General features: G+C 39.9%; 1 protein-coding gene across 5 annotated transcripts in view; it reads right to left on the bottom strand.

The window, feature by feature from the left end:
- Positions 1-7,058: 7,058 nt before the first annotated feature.
- LOC117431976 (rho guanine nucleotide exchange factor 10-like protein) overlaps positions 7,059-20,228 on the bottom strand; it is an 82,739-nt gene continuing 69,569 nt past the window's right edge. For all 5 annotated transcript variants that reach the window (XM_059002060.1, XM_059002059.1, XM_059002061.1 and 2 more), the window contains 6 exons: positions 17,485-17,699; positions 17,035-17,192; positions 16,304-16,446; positions 12,173-12,344; positions 10,697-10,819; positions 7,059-10,218 (listed from right to left, as the gene is read on the bottom strand). In XM_059002060.1, the coding sequence (XP_058858043.1) occupies positions 9,677-10,218; positions 10,697-10,819; positions 12,173-12,344; positions 16,304-16,446; positions 17,035-17,192; positions 17,485-17,699 (1,353 nt within the window). In that variant the 3' untranslated portion in view covers positions 7,059-9,676. The remainder of the gene's footprint in view (positions 10,219-10,696; positions 10,820-12,172; positions 12,345-16,303; positions 16,447-17,034; positions 17,193-17,484; positions 17,700-20,228) is intronic.

Here is a 20,228-nt window from a genome sequence, read left to right as displayed (position 1 = left end):
AGAAAAAAATATGTGCTTAGAAAGCTTTTTCTATGAAACAAAGACTAGCTAGTGCTTCCAAATCCACTGTTCAAAATGAAAAAGTAACACACACAGATAGGCAAGAGCAAACCATGGATAGCCTTATTAGTGAGGAGCAATATTTTTAAAAAATATGATGCTCACTAGCTGATGTAGTGTCTTTAAAAATATTCATTGTTTACAACTTGTATCTACTGTGTCTCTTTCCCTTGACTCTAAATCCCCTGGTAATTGGTTTACTTGAAATGTATTAATTCAAAAAGGAGTCTTTGCTATTGACTCGTGTGCAAATCATTCCGCTCTTAAACCCCTTCCCCATATTGCGTTATGTCCTTGTCAGCCCCCTGAGAAACTAGACGCTCCTTAGGTATTTACATGTAAAATCTAAATGGACAGTTTTTATTAGGATTACAAATGTGTTAGCAAAAGAGATGCATGCAATGCCATAACTTTGTAAAACTGACCTTGAAAATATTCCCAGTCGAAAATACAAAGGAATATAAGAAAGCATCTCCACCACAATGACTTTCTTTATTTTAAACCATGTGTTACTGTTGGTATTGCTGAAGGTTGGATCTAAAATGAATGCAGAGTGCCGCTGAACATCCCTAGGGGAGCAATCAAGTCTAAATGTAGGGTCAGAGAGCTTTAGGGAGGCACCGCACAGTGGGAGGCTTTAGGGAGGCACCGCACAGCTTGAATCCCTTTACTTGCGACTTTAAGCCAGTCCGCTTTGCAAGGCCATCACTGGAACAGCATGCCAGCAGTAATTGAATTTGGTGTTGAGTTAATTAGAAGTACATTACATGCATCACTATTAACACTACATCAGGAGTTTTCAGCCGGGAGTACGTGTACCCCTGGGGTACTTCCAAGGATCATAGGGGTTACGGAGAACTACTCAAAAACACTAATAAAGTGGGCTTTACAGCAACTGACACATAATGCAAGGATCCACACTGTGTACTCTGAAAGGTTTAACTGGACCTAAACCTTTGAGGTAAATAAAATAAAATGTTACATTGTGTCTCGAATTACTGTCTCTAATTACTCTGTGTTTACATAGTAGTTACTGAGTAAATACACGTGTACTTACACATAGTTGTAAATAGGTACATCTTTTTGCATCTGCAAATGTGCAATTGTATCAGAAAATGGTTAGGGTTAGGTTTATATCATGCAAAAATATTTACACATTAAGTACATTGTAATTATGTGTACCTACACGTGTATTTACTCAGTAACTACTATGTAAATAGAACATAAGAACATAAGAAAGTTTACAAACGAGAGGAGGCCATTCAGCCCATCTTGCTCGTTTGGTTGCTAGTAGCTTATTGATCCAGAATCTCATCAAGCAGCTTCTTGAAGGATACCAGGGTGTCAGCTTCAACAACATTACTGGGGAGTTGGTTCCAGACCCTCACAATTCTCTGTGTAAAAAAGTGCCTCCTATTTTCTGTTCTGAATGCCCCTTTATCTAATCTCCATTTGTGACCCCTGGTCCTTGTTTCTTTTTTCAGGTCAAAGAAGTGCCCTGGCTCGACATTGTCTATACCACAGTGATCAGAGACACTTAATGTAAGGTGTTACCTAAAATAGAAGTCCCTTCTCTTACAGCCCTGGAGGCAGTTTCTGCTTAACAAACTAAGCGGTCACTATTATTATTATTTATTTATTTATTTCTTAAGGAGACGCCCTTATCCAGGGCGACTTACAATTGTTACAAGATATCACATTATTTTTACATACAATTACCCATTTATACAGTTGGGTTTTTACTGGCGCAATTTAGGTAAAGTACCTTGCTCAAGGGTACAGCAGCAGTGTCCCCTACCAGGGATTGAACCCACAACCCTCCGGTCAAGAGTCCAGAGCCCTAACCACTATCTTGTGTACCAGCCGCATTAATAGAAGCGAGAAAAGATCTAGTCTAGTCTAGTCTGTAGCCTTATGCAACAGAAATGTTAGGGAAAGTTTTGCCTCAATTTTTTGAATTTTTCTTGAAGGAAAGAAAGAGCAGGGCTGAATTAGGGAGATCAGGTGCATCAAAAAAGTTTTGCCACTAGCAATTTTAATTCTAAGGGAACTTGCTTTTTACAAGAAGAGTAACAGATTTTGTTCCTCAGTATTGAGACTAAGTCAGTGTTGTAAAATAGAAATATGTTACATGCATTACAGTATTTTAATAATGTAATTCTGTAAGTTTATTTTCAAAGATATTTGGTTTTACCTTTATCTTAGTTACATTGCAATAACACACTCCTTTGTTGTGCTGTTTGTTTGTATTTCACAAGTATTTACATTCATTTTCACTTACAGTGACAGGATTTTGATTTTGATTTACTTTTAAAACGTTTAAACCTTTAGTAGTTTATTTTGTAGTTACATTGTATTTAATATGTTGTTATATATTTGCAGTGTAATTACTACATAACTGCAAGTGCATCTATAGTGTAATTCATTTACCTTGATTGCCTATCCTTTTCCCCACTTTGAATTTACCATTGTTTGTATTAGTTAAGCCTCTCATTGCTTTAAGAGATCCCTATGTCTCTCAAGCTCGAGTGGAATGTGAAACCTCTTAAACAATCACATATATTCTGCACACCCGTTGATTGAAATCAATATTTAGGACTTTTCAAACAGCATTTTACTGACAAAACACGAATGTCTCCCTAATGGGTTTTTATTGAGTGGGATGTTGTAGAATTTTTTTCCACCAGTTATTCTAAAGCAATTTGAGAAAAGCTCGAAGTGGTTTTAGGAGAATGTAAGAAACAAATGCTCAGTATAATGCCTGCATACACTGTGCTGAACTGAATAAATCCTGAAATTGTTTCAGTATTTATTTTGGGGGTGACTCAGATATAGGTTTGACCGCACGGTGTGCAGGGTGAGTCATGCAGTCAGGAGAGTGCAGGTTTGCATCCTGGCTGTGTAAAGTTGCCAGACTTCACTTTGGATTGCACAGGGATCATTGGCTCTGGCGCTCCCATGGGTTAGGGACTGATTCCCCTCACTGCGCTACAGCAGACCATACTGGCCAGGCACCGAAGGAGCTCAAAGCATACATATGCAAGGCTAGTAGCTCACCTACTTCTGCTGTAGAGCTTCTGGGTCTAAAGAGGACACTCATCGACCTTCAGATCAGTTTACCCCTAGCAGTACCATGAACAGAGCATTACCAGCTATGACTACATGATTGCTACCATTGTGATACCACAGATTATTAAAAACGCTGCTATCTGTAATATAGTGCCAGTATTCCAATATCATTATACCTGCCCTTGTCCTACCATAGTCCCTTTGTGCTGTACATAATTGCATTGTCATTCAAGATTTGGTAGTGGCACTACAGAAAGAGTACAATTCAGTGGTAACCACTAAACATTCTCTCGCCTACAATTTAAATAACCCTGAATGCACTGTGTTGTGTAAGATTGCATGGCAATGAGCACTAAAGGGCTCCATTCTCAGCTCCCTAGCGCTTTGCCACACTCATATTTACACATACTGCTTTGTGTTAAATTGTCGCGCCAGCTCTTCGTGTCACTTTTAATACTGAAGTCTCACCTCACGAGGCCTGTGCAGATTTAATTAACACGCTGCTGAAACTCAAAATGAATTTAATCTCGCTTGCCGAGGACCTGTAAAGTAATTGTGCTGACTAGCAGATGGGCTTGTTACAACACGAAAGGATTTGGAAATTGCATCATTTTTCCTTTATGGAAATCAACCACTTCAAAATGCACTGCAGCTGTCAATCATGTAGAACGTGGAATTTTTAAGCTGGTGTTTACTTTGTTTACCTTTGAATAGCGAGTATGGGGTAAACAAGGTAAACAGAGTTGACTTGATCAAGAGTTCATCAAAAAAATGGAGAAATAAGCTTTAAAACACAGAAGAAATGTTGCTGTAGGAGTAAAATATAGATATGGAATTTATTACAGTTGTGTTCAATTATAAACGGTATTATTAATATCTAGACTATTACATTGCATATCAACAACAAAACTAATAATTAAAAGCTGTGAACACACATGCATGCTACCAGTACTTTGTATTCAGAACATTAAAATACAAGACAGCAACCTCCTTGTTATCTTAGGCTTTTATTTTTCATAGTGATATTAAGAAGGGTAAAAATCAGATGTACGACTGTTAATTGTGAGTGATATGAATGGTGATAAAGTGATACTATCAGGAGCTTGTCCCCATTGACTCCCATTATAGTCTGGCTGGGATATACTGTACTGTAATGTGCTGCTATTAAGCATAGGTTGACATTAAGGAGTGATATTAAGGAGGTTTGACTGTAGTTATCTTTCGGCTATGCAGATATAATGACTTCCACTGTAACATAATTTTGTTTTTTTAAGAAAGTACCTTTATGGGAATAACTGTATCCCACCTAGATAATACCACTGTTATCCAAGTGCATTACCCTGAAGAAGCCACAGCAAATAGCCCGGCAAATATTGCACAGTGATACGGTACACAGTTTTGTTCCAGATCAGCATCTACTGTAATATAAATAGAATAGGACCATGCACAATCTCTTTGTAAGTGCTGCAGATTTGCTTCTGTTTTATTTATTTAACTTTTCTTTGTCTAGCTTTGCTGAATCCCAAAGGACTCCAGACAACTGCCTGTGTGCCTCTCTTACCAGCGAGCTCTCACTGTCTGCTCCTGTTCTTCCAGTTCAGATAGTTGTTAAATCACATCACATTGGAAAGTTTGTCCGGCTCGCTGAATCCTAAACCGTCTTCAACAGTATTTTTTTTGTAAATGTACTGATTTAAGCCGAAAGATAAAAAGAGAACTGTTGACTTTGTTTGAAACCCTTAGGAGACGATTTCTTGAGCAGCTGTGATGGATTACTGAAGCGGATTGCGTCCCACTGCATCTCAGCAATGTGAAGATGGAAACAACAAGGTGGCTCCATGTCTTAGTGTAAAATAACTGCACACAAAGCGAGCAGCTCAGTGCTTAGGCTTACAGGGAAAGCTTTTGAAGTGGAAGTTTCACAAGGCCAAATCCCACCCTGAACCGACTCGGCCATAATGAATTGTAAATATCACCACACATTTGCTACAGCGCAGGTGTAAAATTGAGTGCTTGGTGGCTTTATATTAGTATGCACTTGCGCCATCTAGTGCACAGCAGTGTATTGCCAGGAATACAAAAGAAAACTTGATCCGAAGTGGATTGCTCCTGTAAAGCCGCTTTGGATTATCTAGCCTGTGTTACATACAAGTATATCTATGGCAGGCACCTGGAACTGAAGAGTAGATCCTAAACATCATCTGAAAGCATCTGAACAAAGACATATAAATAATCATTTAAAAAAGTAATTGCAGTAAGAAACACTCAAAATGACTGAACGCATAACACAAAATGGTAAGTAAAATATATGTTACTTTAAATCTAGATACACGTTAAAGTTTAATGTGCCCACACATCTAGCATCTAATTGCTTTTAAAAAGAAAAAATATCAAAACAGAAAAACAACCTTGACATGCTTCACAATCTAATGAATCTCTTGGTCCCTGTGGTTCTTATTGTACTGTAGTTGTAGATGGCTGATTTGGCAGCAGTCAATGCTTTGTAAAGAGGTCCATTGTAGTTACTTCTATCACACAACAAACCTTAAAGGCTGAGTTTGGTACTGCACATTGACCTCGTTATCAAAGGTCAAGCTATGACACCTATTTTATAACAAGAAAAAACTTCTAAATTCAATAAGTCATAAAAAAATGTAAAACCCAAATACACAACATGGTATTGCAACATTATCCATTGCACTGCACATATATGGCGGATTAATTAATACCACTGGCACTGTCATTAACATTTCATGCAGCAGTGTGGAGTAGTGGTTAGGGCTCTGGACTCTTGACCGGAGGATCGTGGGTTCAATTCCCAGTGGGGACACTGCTGCTGTACCCTTGAGCAAGGTACTTTACCTAGATTTCTCCAGTAAACACCCAACTGTATAAATGGGTAATTGTATGTAAAAATAATGTGATATCTTGTAACAATTGTAAGTCGCCCTGGATAAGGGTGTCAGCTAAGAAATAAATAATAATAATAATAACTAAATGAACAAACTATTGGTGTATATAAACAATATCAATCAGTCTGAGTTTCTAAAGCAATGTTGATTCTGACATTGTAATAGAAACGCTTATATTTCACTATTTGTGTGTTTTTTAGACTTTCCTGTAGAATACTTTGTGATTTGTGAGTCTGGGAACATGTCTACTACAGACTTACTGAACTAGTCACAACATGTAAAAATCTCTGCATGTAACACTCTTGATCTCTGTTTATCCTTTGGCAATGAAAGATGTTATTGAAGTGCTGCTTTTCTGAACGTCACTTTTTGGTGTTTTTGTGATCTCTCATGCTTACCATAACATTCTCGGATGAGGACGGCTAATCGCATGTGCAGCCATTTTTTTATTTCTATTTATTTATTTTTTGGACTCCCACCCCCCACCCCCCCACCTGTTGAGAACCACTGGGTAAATGTAATGGATTCGCTATACAACACTTCATGTTAGCTGCTCATGTATAGTTTACTTTGAGTTCTTGTGATAACAAGTTTTTGAAAATTCAGATTAATGTGAATTAAAGATTGCCAAATGACAAGCTTGGTTTCTTCTCACCCAAACTAAGCTGTACTAATAACAGTTGTTATAATAGTGGAAAACACTAGTGGAAGCTTTGAGTAAATTGTTGATGCTCATATTATCGATATATATTGTAACTCCTGAATGTGTCTAAGACTTTTGCACAGCAGTGTATGTAAAAATGTTTGTCCTGTTCTCATGTAAACCCAGTAAAGGACATCCTTTTTGAATAACTTAATTTCCCGTTCTTCAGCTCGACAAATAATTCAGGACTGAAAGAGTTAAATGCCAGTGACAGCTTGAGTGACTGTGTGGTGTTTCTTTTCTTCCAGCACTACCAGGAGAAAGTTTTCCTTCTTATAGATATACTAACAGCAAAGACTTGACACAGATTCCTGTACATCTCTTTATTGAGTGTTTTCACAGTCAAAGATTTGTCACAGAAAAAAGACACTTGTTTCAGGTTCTAAACCTGTGGTATATACACTATAACACAATTGTGTGGCATTGCTGTACAGAACTTATTCAGGATGTATACATAGGTACTAGACAAGTTTCATAGTTTGATTCAGTACATGTATGGTCTCTGTGTGAGAGAAAAAATGACTACACAGATACAGAACAGTTTGTTGGGGTTAAACAGTTGCTAGGGGACGTACCACACTGCCCGTCAAGGGAGTGTCTGCAAAATTCAAGCACAATTAGCAGGAGTAAGGGATTATATACAAATGACCAATTTAAGAGAGAAAAAAAACAATGTTAGTAAAACTTTTAAATATTGTAAATAATGTTTACAGTTGTATTTTTTTTCACAACCCTTAACAGTGCAAATACAAGACACTCATCCCTCCTTCCCTTTTCTTTGATCTTAAGTTTCTTCTCAACGCAAAATACAGTAACCTGAATCTCAGATGATCAAAAACCCATCCTTTAACTCACTAGTCATGATCTTTGTTCATTTGAACCACTTTAATATCATTAAAATGGCTTGACAAGGGTGGGATATTCATAACATTTTAAAATAACCTATTTCACAATTGTAGAATGGGATTATTTTGAGCTTTGATATTGAGCATGATTGATTCAACTCAACGGTCACATCCCAGTCTTTGATGACGCGTACATAAATGTACAGCACATGTATTCATACTGGTGATGAGTACAAGTCCTACAGCAGCTCTATACGGACCAGGAAAGAATAGACAGAAGAGGATGGAATGTATGGCAGTCTGGAAACAGAAAGCCTTACAGTAAGTCATAAATTCAGTTCAAGCCAATTAGCAAACTATGAAATTCTTCCTTACAGCACTAACACCACAGTCCACTTGTGTGCAGTGAAGGTTCAGTGTTCCATGCCCTCTGAATGCAGCTTTCACCTGTGCAGGATGTTTACCAACCTGAAACAGGTTCTGACCAGGGCCCTCTCCTGTGGTCTTGCCATGACAACCGTTACCAGGCCAGCAGGTGAAGGCAACAGGAAGTGGTTGAGAGCTGAAGGAATGCTGGATAGAATGGCAGGCCAGCTGGCATTGCTACAGCAATTCAAAAAGGTGCCATCTGAGAGACCATATTGTTATTTTGGATTGGAGAGTGATTCTGGTTTCAGCCAGAGTCACTTTTAAAGACCAGCCCACACAGTTAAATGGTACGATTTAAAAAGAAAAATTGTACCAAGCAAGGCATTTGTAATTGTCAACACCATGGTAGCCTTCCCAAAAATTGTCTCTAAATAACTTGATAGAACTTGAGAAAGCCAAGTTATTGCTTTAGAAGCAGCTCTGTTATTTCTTCACATTTACAGTACATCTTACAGCACCCACTACAATATTCCCTGCTGGGTACCAAAACCAATTAAAACAAAGCTGGTTGATTAAACCACTGAAGACAGAAAATCAGCTAATGACGGCAATACAATTGAACAGAACACTGAACAAAAGCCTACTTGTTTGCTTACTTTTGTGGATGCTGGTTTTCCCTGTGCAATAGGGCAGCAGTGTGGAGTAGTGGTTAGGGCTCTGGACTCTTGACCGGAGGGTTGTGGGTTCAATCCCCAGTGGGGGACACTGCTGTTGTACCCTTGAGCAAGGTACTTTACCTAGATTGCTCCAGTAAAAAAAAAACCCAACTGTAAAAATGGGTAATTGTATGTAAAATAATGTGATATCTGTATAATGTGAAATAATGTATAATGTGATATCTTGTAACAATTGTAAGTCGCCCTGGATAAGGGCGTCTGCTAAGAAATTAATAATAATAATAAATTGCACTTTTTGTTTGTAAAGTTTGTGAAAGATACCAGGTGTCAAACTTGAAAGGGGTGTGGTCAAGGTCAGAGGCAAGGTTACAGGTCAGTGAAAGACATTTTTGGAGGAATTGGAAAAGATCAAGTTCCATCAGATGAAGAAAGTGGGAGGGGCAGACTTTTACATGGGGTGTAGTCTGGTGTAAACGGGTGTGGCTTGAAAAGGGGATGGTGACAGTGTGTTATGTTTCCAATATTACAAGTGATCTTTTACATCATTTCCATAATCAAGTTAATCTGCAAAGTGCTTTCACCATCTGCTTGAGAATGGTAATTCAATCCAGGTATTGTGTACAGAAGGTGAAAGAGAGAGAGAGAGAGAGAGAGAGAGAGAGAGAGAGAGAGAGAGAGAGAGAGAGAGAGAGAGAGAGAGACCCTATAACACCGTTCTCTTGCACCCATTGTAGGTGTAGATCTGAATGAACCAATTAAGAATGGTTCATATAACCGAATACTGGGTAGTGGAATCACATATTTAAAATGTTACCAGATCATAATTATCCCAGTCCACTCTCATTACAGGTGCTGTGCTGCCTCTCATAGCATCAGTGTCCTCCCCACAGGAGCCAGCTGGACCGCCCCATACCCGTCCCAGGAGCACAGCCTATTGAATTCCAGGAGGCCTCTTTCCAGAGCCTAGGGAGACCCAATCTGTATCTGGCTAGGAGCAAGATTGACTGATGCACAGTTTCCTTGTAGCACACAGGCCCTTGCCTACACAGTGAGAGGGAGCTGCCACACCATGAGAATGCTCTCCGATGATTCGGTGCCAGTGCTGTTCCCGCCACCCCCTCCCAGGCTACGGAAGCCTCTCCCCCCGGAGATGACGGCAGCCGAAGTGACCCCCTCTTTCCGAACCCCCTCCCGGGCCGAGGGCCGGCCGCGCACCCACACCTCGGGGTCCTCACTAAGCTCGTAGATGGAGCCGTCCTCCACGCTGTGCTCCAGGGACTCCAGAGACGAGTCTGACGCTCCCTCTGGTTTACTGCTCAGAGGTTTGCCAGGGAGCTGGGAGGTGGAGCGCAGGCGGTACTGCAGCAGGACCCCCTTGCCCTTGCCCTCCCTTCTGGGGCCGCCATTGGCCTGGTGTAGGGACTCCTGGGAGGAGGTGTTGGTCTTGTCCTCCCCCCCACTAGGCGAGTCCCCCCCATCCCCCATGGAGTCCCTCTTGAGCAGCTGTGGGGACAGCGTGCTGGAGGTGGCCACCAGGAAATCCACCGGCCCGCAGTGAGCGTTGAGAGAGGTCATTCCTTTCCCTGGAGGCACAAGAGGGGAACGATGGTGACATTTCTGTACTGTACAAAAAACACACAGGTCATGCCAATTTCCCTTAAGGAGGAGTGACAACCAAGACTTTAGAAGCCACTTTATTCCCTCTTATCACTGTTCCACTTCTGTTTTGCTGAAGATCTTCTGGTTATTTTCATTGTATATATTTTTCTATAGATTAAAATGGTTTTAACTGCTGCCTCCTGTTGCCTAATCATTACTGGAGTAAGCAACTATACTTATACTTAACTAAGACTTACAGGTGTTACAGGGCAGTACAGGGTTACAATGCAAGGAAAATATTTAAATACTGTATAGTTTACATTAAGTGCAAATTAAATTAAAAAGTACAATATGAAATAAGATGAAATAAGTTAGGATTGCAACAATGTATATCTACTACACAATTATTGAATGAAGATTTGGTAGAATTGACCTAAAAGTATCTTCTAGAAAGAAGCGTACCTGTTATTTTGGGGATGCCCTCCAACTTGGGCACTGGCAGTGTGACAATGATTCCCTGGGCAGTGCCGACCCACAGTAACCCCTGGCAAATCAGCAGACTGGTCACCCGCACGCTCTTCTGAGCTGTAAGGAGCACAAAGGGAGCAACGTTAAATTAAGTTGGTAAAGATCCTTGGAAAAAATTACATTTACTTGAAAACTCGGCTATCTCTTAACTACTATATTTAGTAATGTTAAGTATTATCGAAATTTATATTTATATATATATATATATATATATATATATATATATATATATATAAAATAACTAGCCACTAAGTGCCTCACATATTGTAATTCTGATGGTGGAAAGCATTTATTTATTTTAACAATCAATGTTTTACCATGTTCAAGTTACAAGCACCTGCCAGTGGAGTTTCGCCCGTTTTGACAAGAAAAAAAACACAACATTTAAAAGTACATCAGTCAGCAGTTGTCGACTGCTTCAAACTATCACCTATCCTCTAAATTTTAATTGGGATGAGGTGAAGATGTTTCCATAGCAACCAGAACTTCTCCTAGTTACCAACCCCCCCAACCCCTCCAAGGGCACATGAAAAGGGAAGTATTCATCTCCACCTTTCTCTAACCCTCTTTTGCGACTCCCGTACTTTATTAATTCATGTTCCTGCCCTTGTGTCTTCATTACCATTTTTCTTTCTATTTAATAGATTTGTATTCTTCTCATTGAAATCAACCCATCAGCTCTTACCATAGGGACCAACTGCAGCAGGAACTGAAATTGTAGGACTGGGAAAGGAGGAGGTCAGTCTTAATTGGTGCCTCGCTGTAGCTCTCATTAGAAGATTTGTTCCTAGCAAATCTCTTAACTCTAACCCGATCAATGGCACAGGTTTAGTCTTTAAAATGTTTACATATAAAAAGGGGAAACTTTTGAACAGATGCTTGATTTCATTCATAAAAATAATCCCAGAGAAAGCCATCATTTCCCGAAAGGTACAGTAATGCTCACTTTTTTCACAAGATGAGAGCGTGGGTCAATCACTGTGACAGAAAGGGAATTCATTTTTAGGAAAGCACTGCTTTAGGAGGTAGCAATTTTAATAATGAATTTGTGTAATAATGTACAGACATTGTCATTCAAAAACTGAAATATCTCTTTGGAGGGAAGCCTGGTGGAATCTTGCCAGACTACGCAGGCTAGACCACTATTAAAACAAATCAGATTATTTATATTAAATTGCGTAAGACAGTAAATACCTTGCTTTAACCATTTAAGGGAGGCCTAGTGGTGTGTGGGATACTGTGACATAAAACTGTAGGAAAGTCAAGTAGATAAACATTTGGATAAAAGGCCAGAAAAATTGTGCAGCGTTTTGTGATGTTCAGATCAGACCACCAATCTTTTTTGATTAGAGGCCTCCAGAAGTGAAAGCCGAGAGTCTAGTAAACCTCCCCCTATTCCCGAGGACTTGCCTGGGCTGAGGAAGGTGGTGCGGGCTGAGATGTTGATTTCCTGGAGGGGCTCCAGCGTCTCGGTGTGAAACAGGCGGATAGATGAGCCCTCGGAAAACGCCATCCAAACCCCACCCCCGGCGCGCGCCATGTGGGCCACGCTCACCGCCGTGTCCTGGTGCGCTTCAAAACTCTGGATGAGAAAAGAAAAGCCCCTCATGAACAAACACAATACCCAGAAAAAATAATGACGGGACTTGCATAGTGTGAAACCAATCCCTGTAGACCACTTTCCCAATCCATTCAGAGCTTGGACGGATATATCTCCGGTCTCCATTCACTCTACATCATCTGAGAATAATACACAATATTTTAGAAGATCTAAACAAGGCCTGGAGCATTACACCTGGTGTAAACCATTCAACATAGCAGTAAATTACCCAGATTGTTCTATCCGATTTGTGTATCGGCTCACCGCTGCAAACCAAACTTTCGGTATTCAAATTGGAAAGAAAAAAAAGTTAGGGTAAAATATTATAAAAATACATTTTAAAAAAAAAGATGTAGGACTGAAGATTCTCTATAGCAAACCAACAACCTATTTATACCTAACCAATACCAGGTTCCAGGTTACCAGGTCCAATTGTGTTTTTTTATTGGATTAATAATTCCCTAAAAAAAATATATACTGTATATATATATTTTTTTAAAAACAACATACAGAAACATTAACATGGGACCTCAAAGATGTGTTAAATATCCTTTCTCCATGTCCTCACACACCGCCACACAGTGTAAACTGGGCCTTTTCAATGTTACTCAGTCCTGGGATGAATTTTGTTTTTTTGTTTTTTTAAATCTTCTATTCGCTCCCAAGGAGTACATACACACACACACGTGTGTGTGTCGCCAATTGAATTTCATCCCACACACTTATTATAAAAATTCTCAATTTATACAACGGCCATTCCAAAGGTAGTGATTATTTCCAGCTCTATAATGACAACAGATTGAAAACATGAAAGAGTCATCTGGTGACCAAAGAGGTCTGCTCACTGCCTTACGCACAATTGAGTCTGTTTATCAGCAACCAGTAATTAGCAACACTGAGTCCCACAGACCAGAAGTAATAAGCAGTCTCCATTTAAAATTTGTTTAGAAATCATCTCAGACAACCCAATTGAAAGCACCGTGTTCCATACTAAGCCTGTTGATTTGCTTAATGCCCCACAGCATGTTTGTGGCTACGTGCATGAACCCAGCTCCTAGCTTTTTAAATTCAAAGCCTGTCCAAAGTTCACTAATTACCATTATTTATTTTTTGACTATGCTTTTTATGTAGTGTCGCCACAGCAGCTTGGCACCCAATCAGGTGAGAGGAAATAGGCTGTGTAACCAATGACATGAGAGCTGGCTGGGAAACATGTTCTGCTCTTTTGGTTGCTAGGTAACCAATCACAGCAGGCTTGAGCATTCTAACTTCTCCCATCTCAAAGTGGTGTTTATTTCGGCTGTCAATTAGGTTTGAGGAGCCGCTTCTCAAACATGGAACATAATTCTGCATTTCTATTGATTTATTATTTTAAAAAGAATAAAACCTTCCTACCAAACTGAAAATAACAATAATAATATACATTTTAGGCACGAACACTCAGATAAAAGGCCAGGAGTTGGTGCAAAGTTGACTTAAGGCACATTAAAAATGTAAATATCACAATAGCTGCAGTTTTATTTGATAAACTGCACAGTAATTCTGTCCAGATTTGGAGTTGGCAGTGGCTGGATTAAACTGACAACCTGGGGATGGAGAGATAAATCTTAATATTGGCTGAACCCCAGTTGCATTGAAGCCGATTGAACCTGGGGGTTAAGCACCCCACCGGATTTACTGAAGTAAAGGTCTCTCAACAGGGCAGGACTGTTTGTAAGCCATGTTGACAGGCTTGTGGAAATGAGGTATTGTTAAGCTTTTCAGTCCTAGAAAGGATTAACAAAACAGCCACCCTTTTCAGAAACAGCTAGTTAAAATCACATCCATGGAACGGCGTTAACCCTTCAGCACCTGGTCTTCATTCCTTGCGCTTTGTTTACTCTTAAACTTCAAGGAAGAACAAAACATTGATGAGTTTGTAGCTTATTTTAAAAAGGTAGCTGTTCTTTGGGTCCTTAAAAACACAAATTGTGGCTTTTAAACTGCTATATTAAACATGTACACCCAAATATCTTGCATGACTTCTGTTTCAAAATACTTTTTCTGGTCACACTCAAGATTAAGGATCCTATTAAAAGGTTGTGACGGTTATTAACCAATGATCTTGGCCATTAGCCTTCACAAATCCCGTTATCCTGCGTTAAACACCACAAAGGGTCACATTGACAGCATAGTGACAGCAGCTGTCGTCGAATGACTGATTTTGTTTGAAATCAGACTCAGAGAGGACGCTTTATATAACTGACTATTAAAATCTTTAAAAAGGAAAGACTAAAAGACTAACATTGAATCTCAGATCTCACACGCTCTGTAGTAATCGCTTATGCAATTCAGTGCGATAATATTTTCCTTTTGCCTCGCTTGCTCTCTAGCCCATTACCTTCCAGGCTCACACTTCATACATTATTCAAACACACCGATACATGAAGCAGGATCAGCTCTCCGGGAGATGTGTTCTGCAGGAGCTCCGAGTCCCTCTTTCCTGACAAGACAGACACTCACAGGTGACCCATCATCATCACACTAACATCACTGCCCATTGCTTGTATCAGCTAATCTATCAAGCTGGGGAATATGTAACGGGCCGTAAAACCCAGCACTGGGTTAAAGAAATCTCTGTTTGCAAGCCATGCATTCAAATAAATGTTCACTTTGTTGGTCCCTGTAGTTCACCAAACAGCTGCTTCCCCTATTGACTGCTTTCAGCCAGTTACATGCTTTGAACATGTGACACTGCTGAGGTGACTTGACCCAGGAAGGGTAAGCATAGCAGATTTCCTGTGAGTAAGGCATGAGAACTTTATTTAACCTAATGTAGTAGCAGACATTTTTTTATATGAAAATACATGCTAGCTTAAAATCAGGTGTTTTTCCAAACTGCACATTTTTTACCTATGCAGGGAATGGTAGTGCAAACCAGATCCAATATACTGAATTATTTTGTTAGCTTCATACAATGTAATACTGGTGCAGCACATTTAATACAGTAGTGTGTAAAGATGCAGTCCTCAATTTATATTAAAAAACTGGGGAAATGAAAGTCATTTAATCCAAGTAGAATTGGATTGAGGGAGCCAGCAAAAACAGCACAATAAAGAGAATAGTGAATGGGAGTTTGTGAAGCTCAGGAGGACAGACAGACGGCTTCAGTCTCCAATGCCGCCAGTCCCTTTCACAAACACTAAATTCATCCCTCTCCTGTCAGCTTTATCACCTGTCATCCCCGGTGTTGTACTGCATCTGCCCAGCACTGATAAACCCTGCTCACAAAAATACTGTCAGAGTTTCAGAAAAAAAGAAAGAAACTCCAGACAGAGGGGAAAGTGTGTCTGCTAGCGTCAGCCTGGGATGTGCTTTGAAGATAAGCGGTAATAACATTGCACAGGCCTCGTGCGACGGAGTGGGGTCAAGAGGATTGGCGCGGGGTCACCGAGTCCTTGTAATGGTGTGTTACTGCAATAAAATCCCATTTCTTTATTTTCTCAATGTCATTTAGCTTCACTGTGCAGCAATGTAATATAACCAGAAGCCCTTTCTTTAAAAAACAGATGAGGCAGTAATTGTTTAAAAACAATGTTTTTTAACAACGTCCTAAACCACTCACTCGCTGGCACTTAGAGGTGCAGTTTTATCTGCATATTTGCTTCTAGGCAGACCTGTCTTAAATTTCCTGTTACCCATTTAAAAATCACACATTCTGCAGTCCAACCCTTTTTACAGCAGTTCAAAGCGACTGAGCAAAATGGTGATAATAAGCAAAGTTATCAGGAGTTCACTAAGAACCTGGCAAAATAAGCATTAAAATACACAAATGTTAATTTCTGCTATGCTGTGGAATATACAACTAGGTATTGCATTGATTACTGCAGTGTTTATTGATCAGACTTGATTGTCTTAGGCCATGGTGAATACTGTGTAAGGCTGTGGCAGGTGACTCCTACCCGGGTGTTCATGGTGGCTCCTTCAATGACGATGACCCTGTTTCCACAGCTGGCCCACACAGTGTCCTCCAGAGCCAGCAGCCTGCGGACCGGCTCTGTGCCGATACTCACGCAGCAAGGGGACTCTGGATCCCACAGCTCCTCTGGAAACAAAGCGCAGAATGAAAAGACCTGTTGAAACCTGTGCTGCTGAAGTAACACAGTCACCAAGCCAGATCATCATAATAACCGACCTGGGAGCTAACTAGAATTCCTGATTTACAGGTTGTATTCACTGTGCAGTTAAAAAATTGGTGTAGCGTATACTGTAGGCTAATTATTCAAAGTTATAATGTAGTCGACCATGTCCCTTTTGGTATTCTCATTGTGCGCCTTGCATGACTGAGCCACTCAGACACTCTTACCATAAGAGACACTGATTTGAATTAATCCACGTCTACAATGTCTGTCAGTTGTTGATAGTATTAAAGTCAAGACCAGACACAACTCCAACCCAAATGGCACGACTACAGGATGTGATGTCATATCATTGCGCTCATAAACGTCAAAGCGACACACTTTTCAAAATAAGCTGTACTGGAATATTCTGAAATCGGATGGTTTCGATTGGTTTCATGATTTTGAATTCGTATTAACCGTAAAACATGTTTTACAGACCAACTATCGTCTTCTAAACTATACTGCAAGCACCAAAATAAAACAAATGTAAAATCAAGCAAACCGCTTCTTACCACCGCTCTTCCGTCTGTAGACGACAACCTTCCCGTCCTTCAGCCCTGCGAACAGGAAGTTGCCGGAATGTTTCAGGCACAGCACTGGGCATCCCTCGGGATTACGGAAGGTCAGCAGGCACTGGGCGGCCGTGTCCACACTGCCGTAAACTAGGATACTGGAAAATCAAGGAAAGAAACCAGGTCATGTGTGTTACAGACCTGTATGCACTTGTTCGCCTCAATACAAGACTGTTTTAAAATTTATTTCCTCCCCTTTTATTGCCTTCAGGACAGTGTGCTGTTGAAATTAATTTCTAATAAATGTTCTTCTCTTTGAAAAGCCTACCGAATGCACAACATTAGTAGTAACTGCTTTAGGGTCCCCTATGCGTTCTCTGTTGGACACGTATTTGGGTACTCTTTTTACCCGCGGACCAACATGGAGGAAAGGGCTGTTGTCAAACCCACCTGCCATCCTGTAGCCCTAAACATATTGTGTTGCCGACCATGGAGGTCCGTTCAGCAGCCCCACTCTCCCCCTCCTCGGACTGGCTCTCTTCGGGAACATACGCCAGACACAGCACTGGCGCCCCCACCTGGAAGGATTTGACAGCACGGGGAGTAGACCTGTTGAGGGAGAAGATCTCCACCTGACCGTGAGAAACATCGCCCCCACTGGCCACCTGTAGACATAGCAACACAAAATTTATTTCCTCACAATTGGGAAAACACTGCAGTCTCTATCGTTAAGGAAAATGCTATGTACAGCTGGACAGTTTGATATGACTTGACTGTTGTGTAAAGAAGCCAACAGTCGACTAGAGAATAAACACACAGTTTTAGAAAATGTAAAATACCAAAAATGAATAAATATGCAATCTTTTATAAGTGATTGATTTATTTAACCAGCGATTCTTAAAAGCAGTTAACTTAGGCAGCACACCCTGAATGGTAAGTACATTATTTCAGTCTCCTGTGCCATGCTGTGCAACTGGGGACTCATTCTAAAGAGAGGTGCTATTATCAGATAGCCAGTACAGTATTACATCACAGCCAGGTTGAAAGCAATTGAACACTGAGAACTAGTAAAAAGTATACAGTCCATAAGGACACTCCAGACAAAAAAATCTTAAATCAGGTGTAAGAATTATAAATGTTCATCCTGTTCTGTGAACAGAGAGGCATTTAAATATAACACTTGAGAATCACCTCTCCAAGTAATCTGCAGAATCTGTACAGTAAAGGCAACTGGGCAGAATGCTACTAAAATATTTCCTGTCAAATGTGAAATGAAATGTTATAAATAGGAGGCAATCCTATTTATATAACAAAGCTTGTGGAAGCCATATGGCAAGTTTTTTAGCAAAACCTGAATCAGATCTACTGAGGATTTTGAAAATGTATTAAGTACAAATTGCATTAAAAATAACTTTAGGAAGTGAGATCAATTAAAAAGTGACGTGCACACTTTCACTGCAATAGAGGGTTATTTTGTAGCATGCAGACCTTGTTGACAGTCCTGCTTCATTGGCATTCAAGATACAAGATTCAATCCGAAAATATAAATATTGCATGAGAAACCAAATAACTGCTGTGGATTGGGCAACATTCCAGTAATGATGTAATCCTGTGCATAGAACACACAGCATAGTTCTAAAGCTAAAAATAAAACACTTCATGCTTATGTAGAAATCCTTTAACACAGTTTGAGCAGCTCAGCTTCGATCACACACTCCAGAGACACGCATGCGATTTCAATAAATAAAAGGGCTTTCAAAGTTTGTGACTCTACTTCTAATGCTTTATCCCCATATGACTAAGTTTGATTGAATAGTGACATTAAAACAGGGAAATGACGCATGTATTTTTTAATTCGGTATCTCTGGTGAGCCAAATGGACATACTTCTGCTACTGCTTGCATCAGTGGGAAGTAGACCTTTAAAGTTGCATTATAATATAGCTCAAACAAGAGATTTAAAAGGATTTTATAGGGGAAATATCTACATCTGATATTTTCAAAATGGTCTATAAGGCAACAATGGTCTCAAACATTTTTTGTATGGAACACTGCACCATTAATTGACTACGGAGAATGTTTTTATTAAAACAGAAGGTACGCATTCGGCGCATTTGCTCCTCGTTCAGATTTTTTATGATAAATGACACTATCTTCATGCAACACAACAACAATTATGGCTGTACATGGTAACCGGTGCTTTATCAAAGCACTGAAAACGCAGAAGTGCCACAGCAAAAAAACAACAACAATGATACTGCATAGTGAGCATTCATTAGCAAGCTGTTGCTGTAATAAAAACATTACTTTCTAGCAGGCTCATTTTGTTTTAATAGAAAATCAACAATTCAATTTGTAAAAGTGCTTTTCATGTGGAGATACCTCAAAATAAACCGTAACACACACACACAAATTGTGAATCCCCAAACTTCTGTGAACATCCCTGGGGGACGGCATAATTGCTCTAGTCTTCACCCAAAGGTCCTTCGACAGTTTCAGAGGGGAATTCAATAAAAAAAACTGCAGCGCCACTTCAAAATATGCATTCTTGTTCTGTTTTATGTAGCTCGCACAAATGAATATGTAGCTCGCACAAATGGGGGAAAATGCAATAAAGAGGAGATCAACTTCTGAGTTCTACGCCCACTTTTTAATGTCTGCGATAAGGAGGTTTCCTCTTTTTACAGGTTTCTCCTTGTCCAAATGACAAGAGGTCTCAACAAAATACACACCAGTCACACGAGGCTCTGTCTTGATCTAGTGGGATTAAACGCAGGTGTAAAATGCTGAAGGGAACTGCTTTTTATTTATTTTTTCCCCCACAGTGGTCTGTTCAGAAAACAATTCATGACATGTTTAAAACCCAACATAAATAAGCTTTCTTCCAATATAGTTTGCTATATACTGTATTTGTAAGTGATTTGACAATGCTGTTTCTGAAATGGAGCGTTAATCAGTCAAAACTCAATTCCTTTTTGTACTACAGCATATCAGGAGAGGTACAGGTAGTGTTCATTTAGTAAAGTGGGCTTCACTTCAGTATAGTTTTACCTCAATTTATATTCTTCCAAATGGATTTACTTTTAGTGGCAGCACCAGAAGCAAGACTCCCATTAAATACAGACCAGACCCAACTCTGCCAGTATCTGAAGTTGGCACGACTACAGGGTGCTGTGCTGTGCCTGCTGAGCTCAA

Source organism: Acipenser ruthenus, chromosome 27 (assembly GCF_902713425.1).
Source record: "Acipenser ruthenus chromosome 27, fAciRut3.2 maternal haplotype, whole genome shotgun sequence".
NCBI classification, from domain to species: domain Eukaryota; kingdom Metazoa; phylum Chordata; class Actinopteri; order Acipenseriformes; family Acipenseridae; genus Acipenser; species Acipenser ruthenus.
Note: the sequence above shows the minus strand (reverse complement) of the source record. Positions and strands in the feature narration are given on the sequence as shown.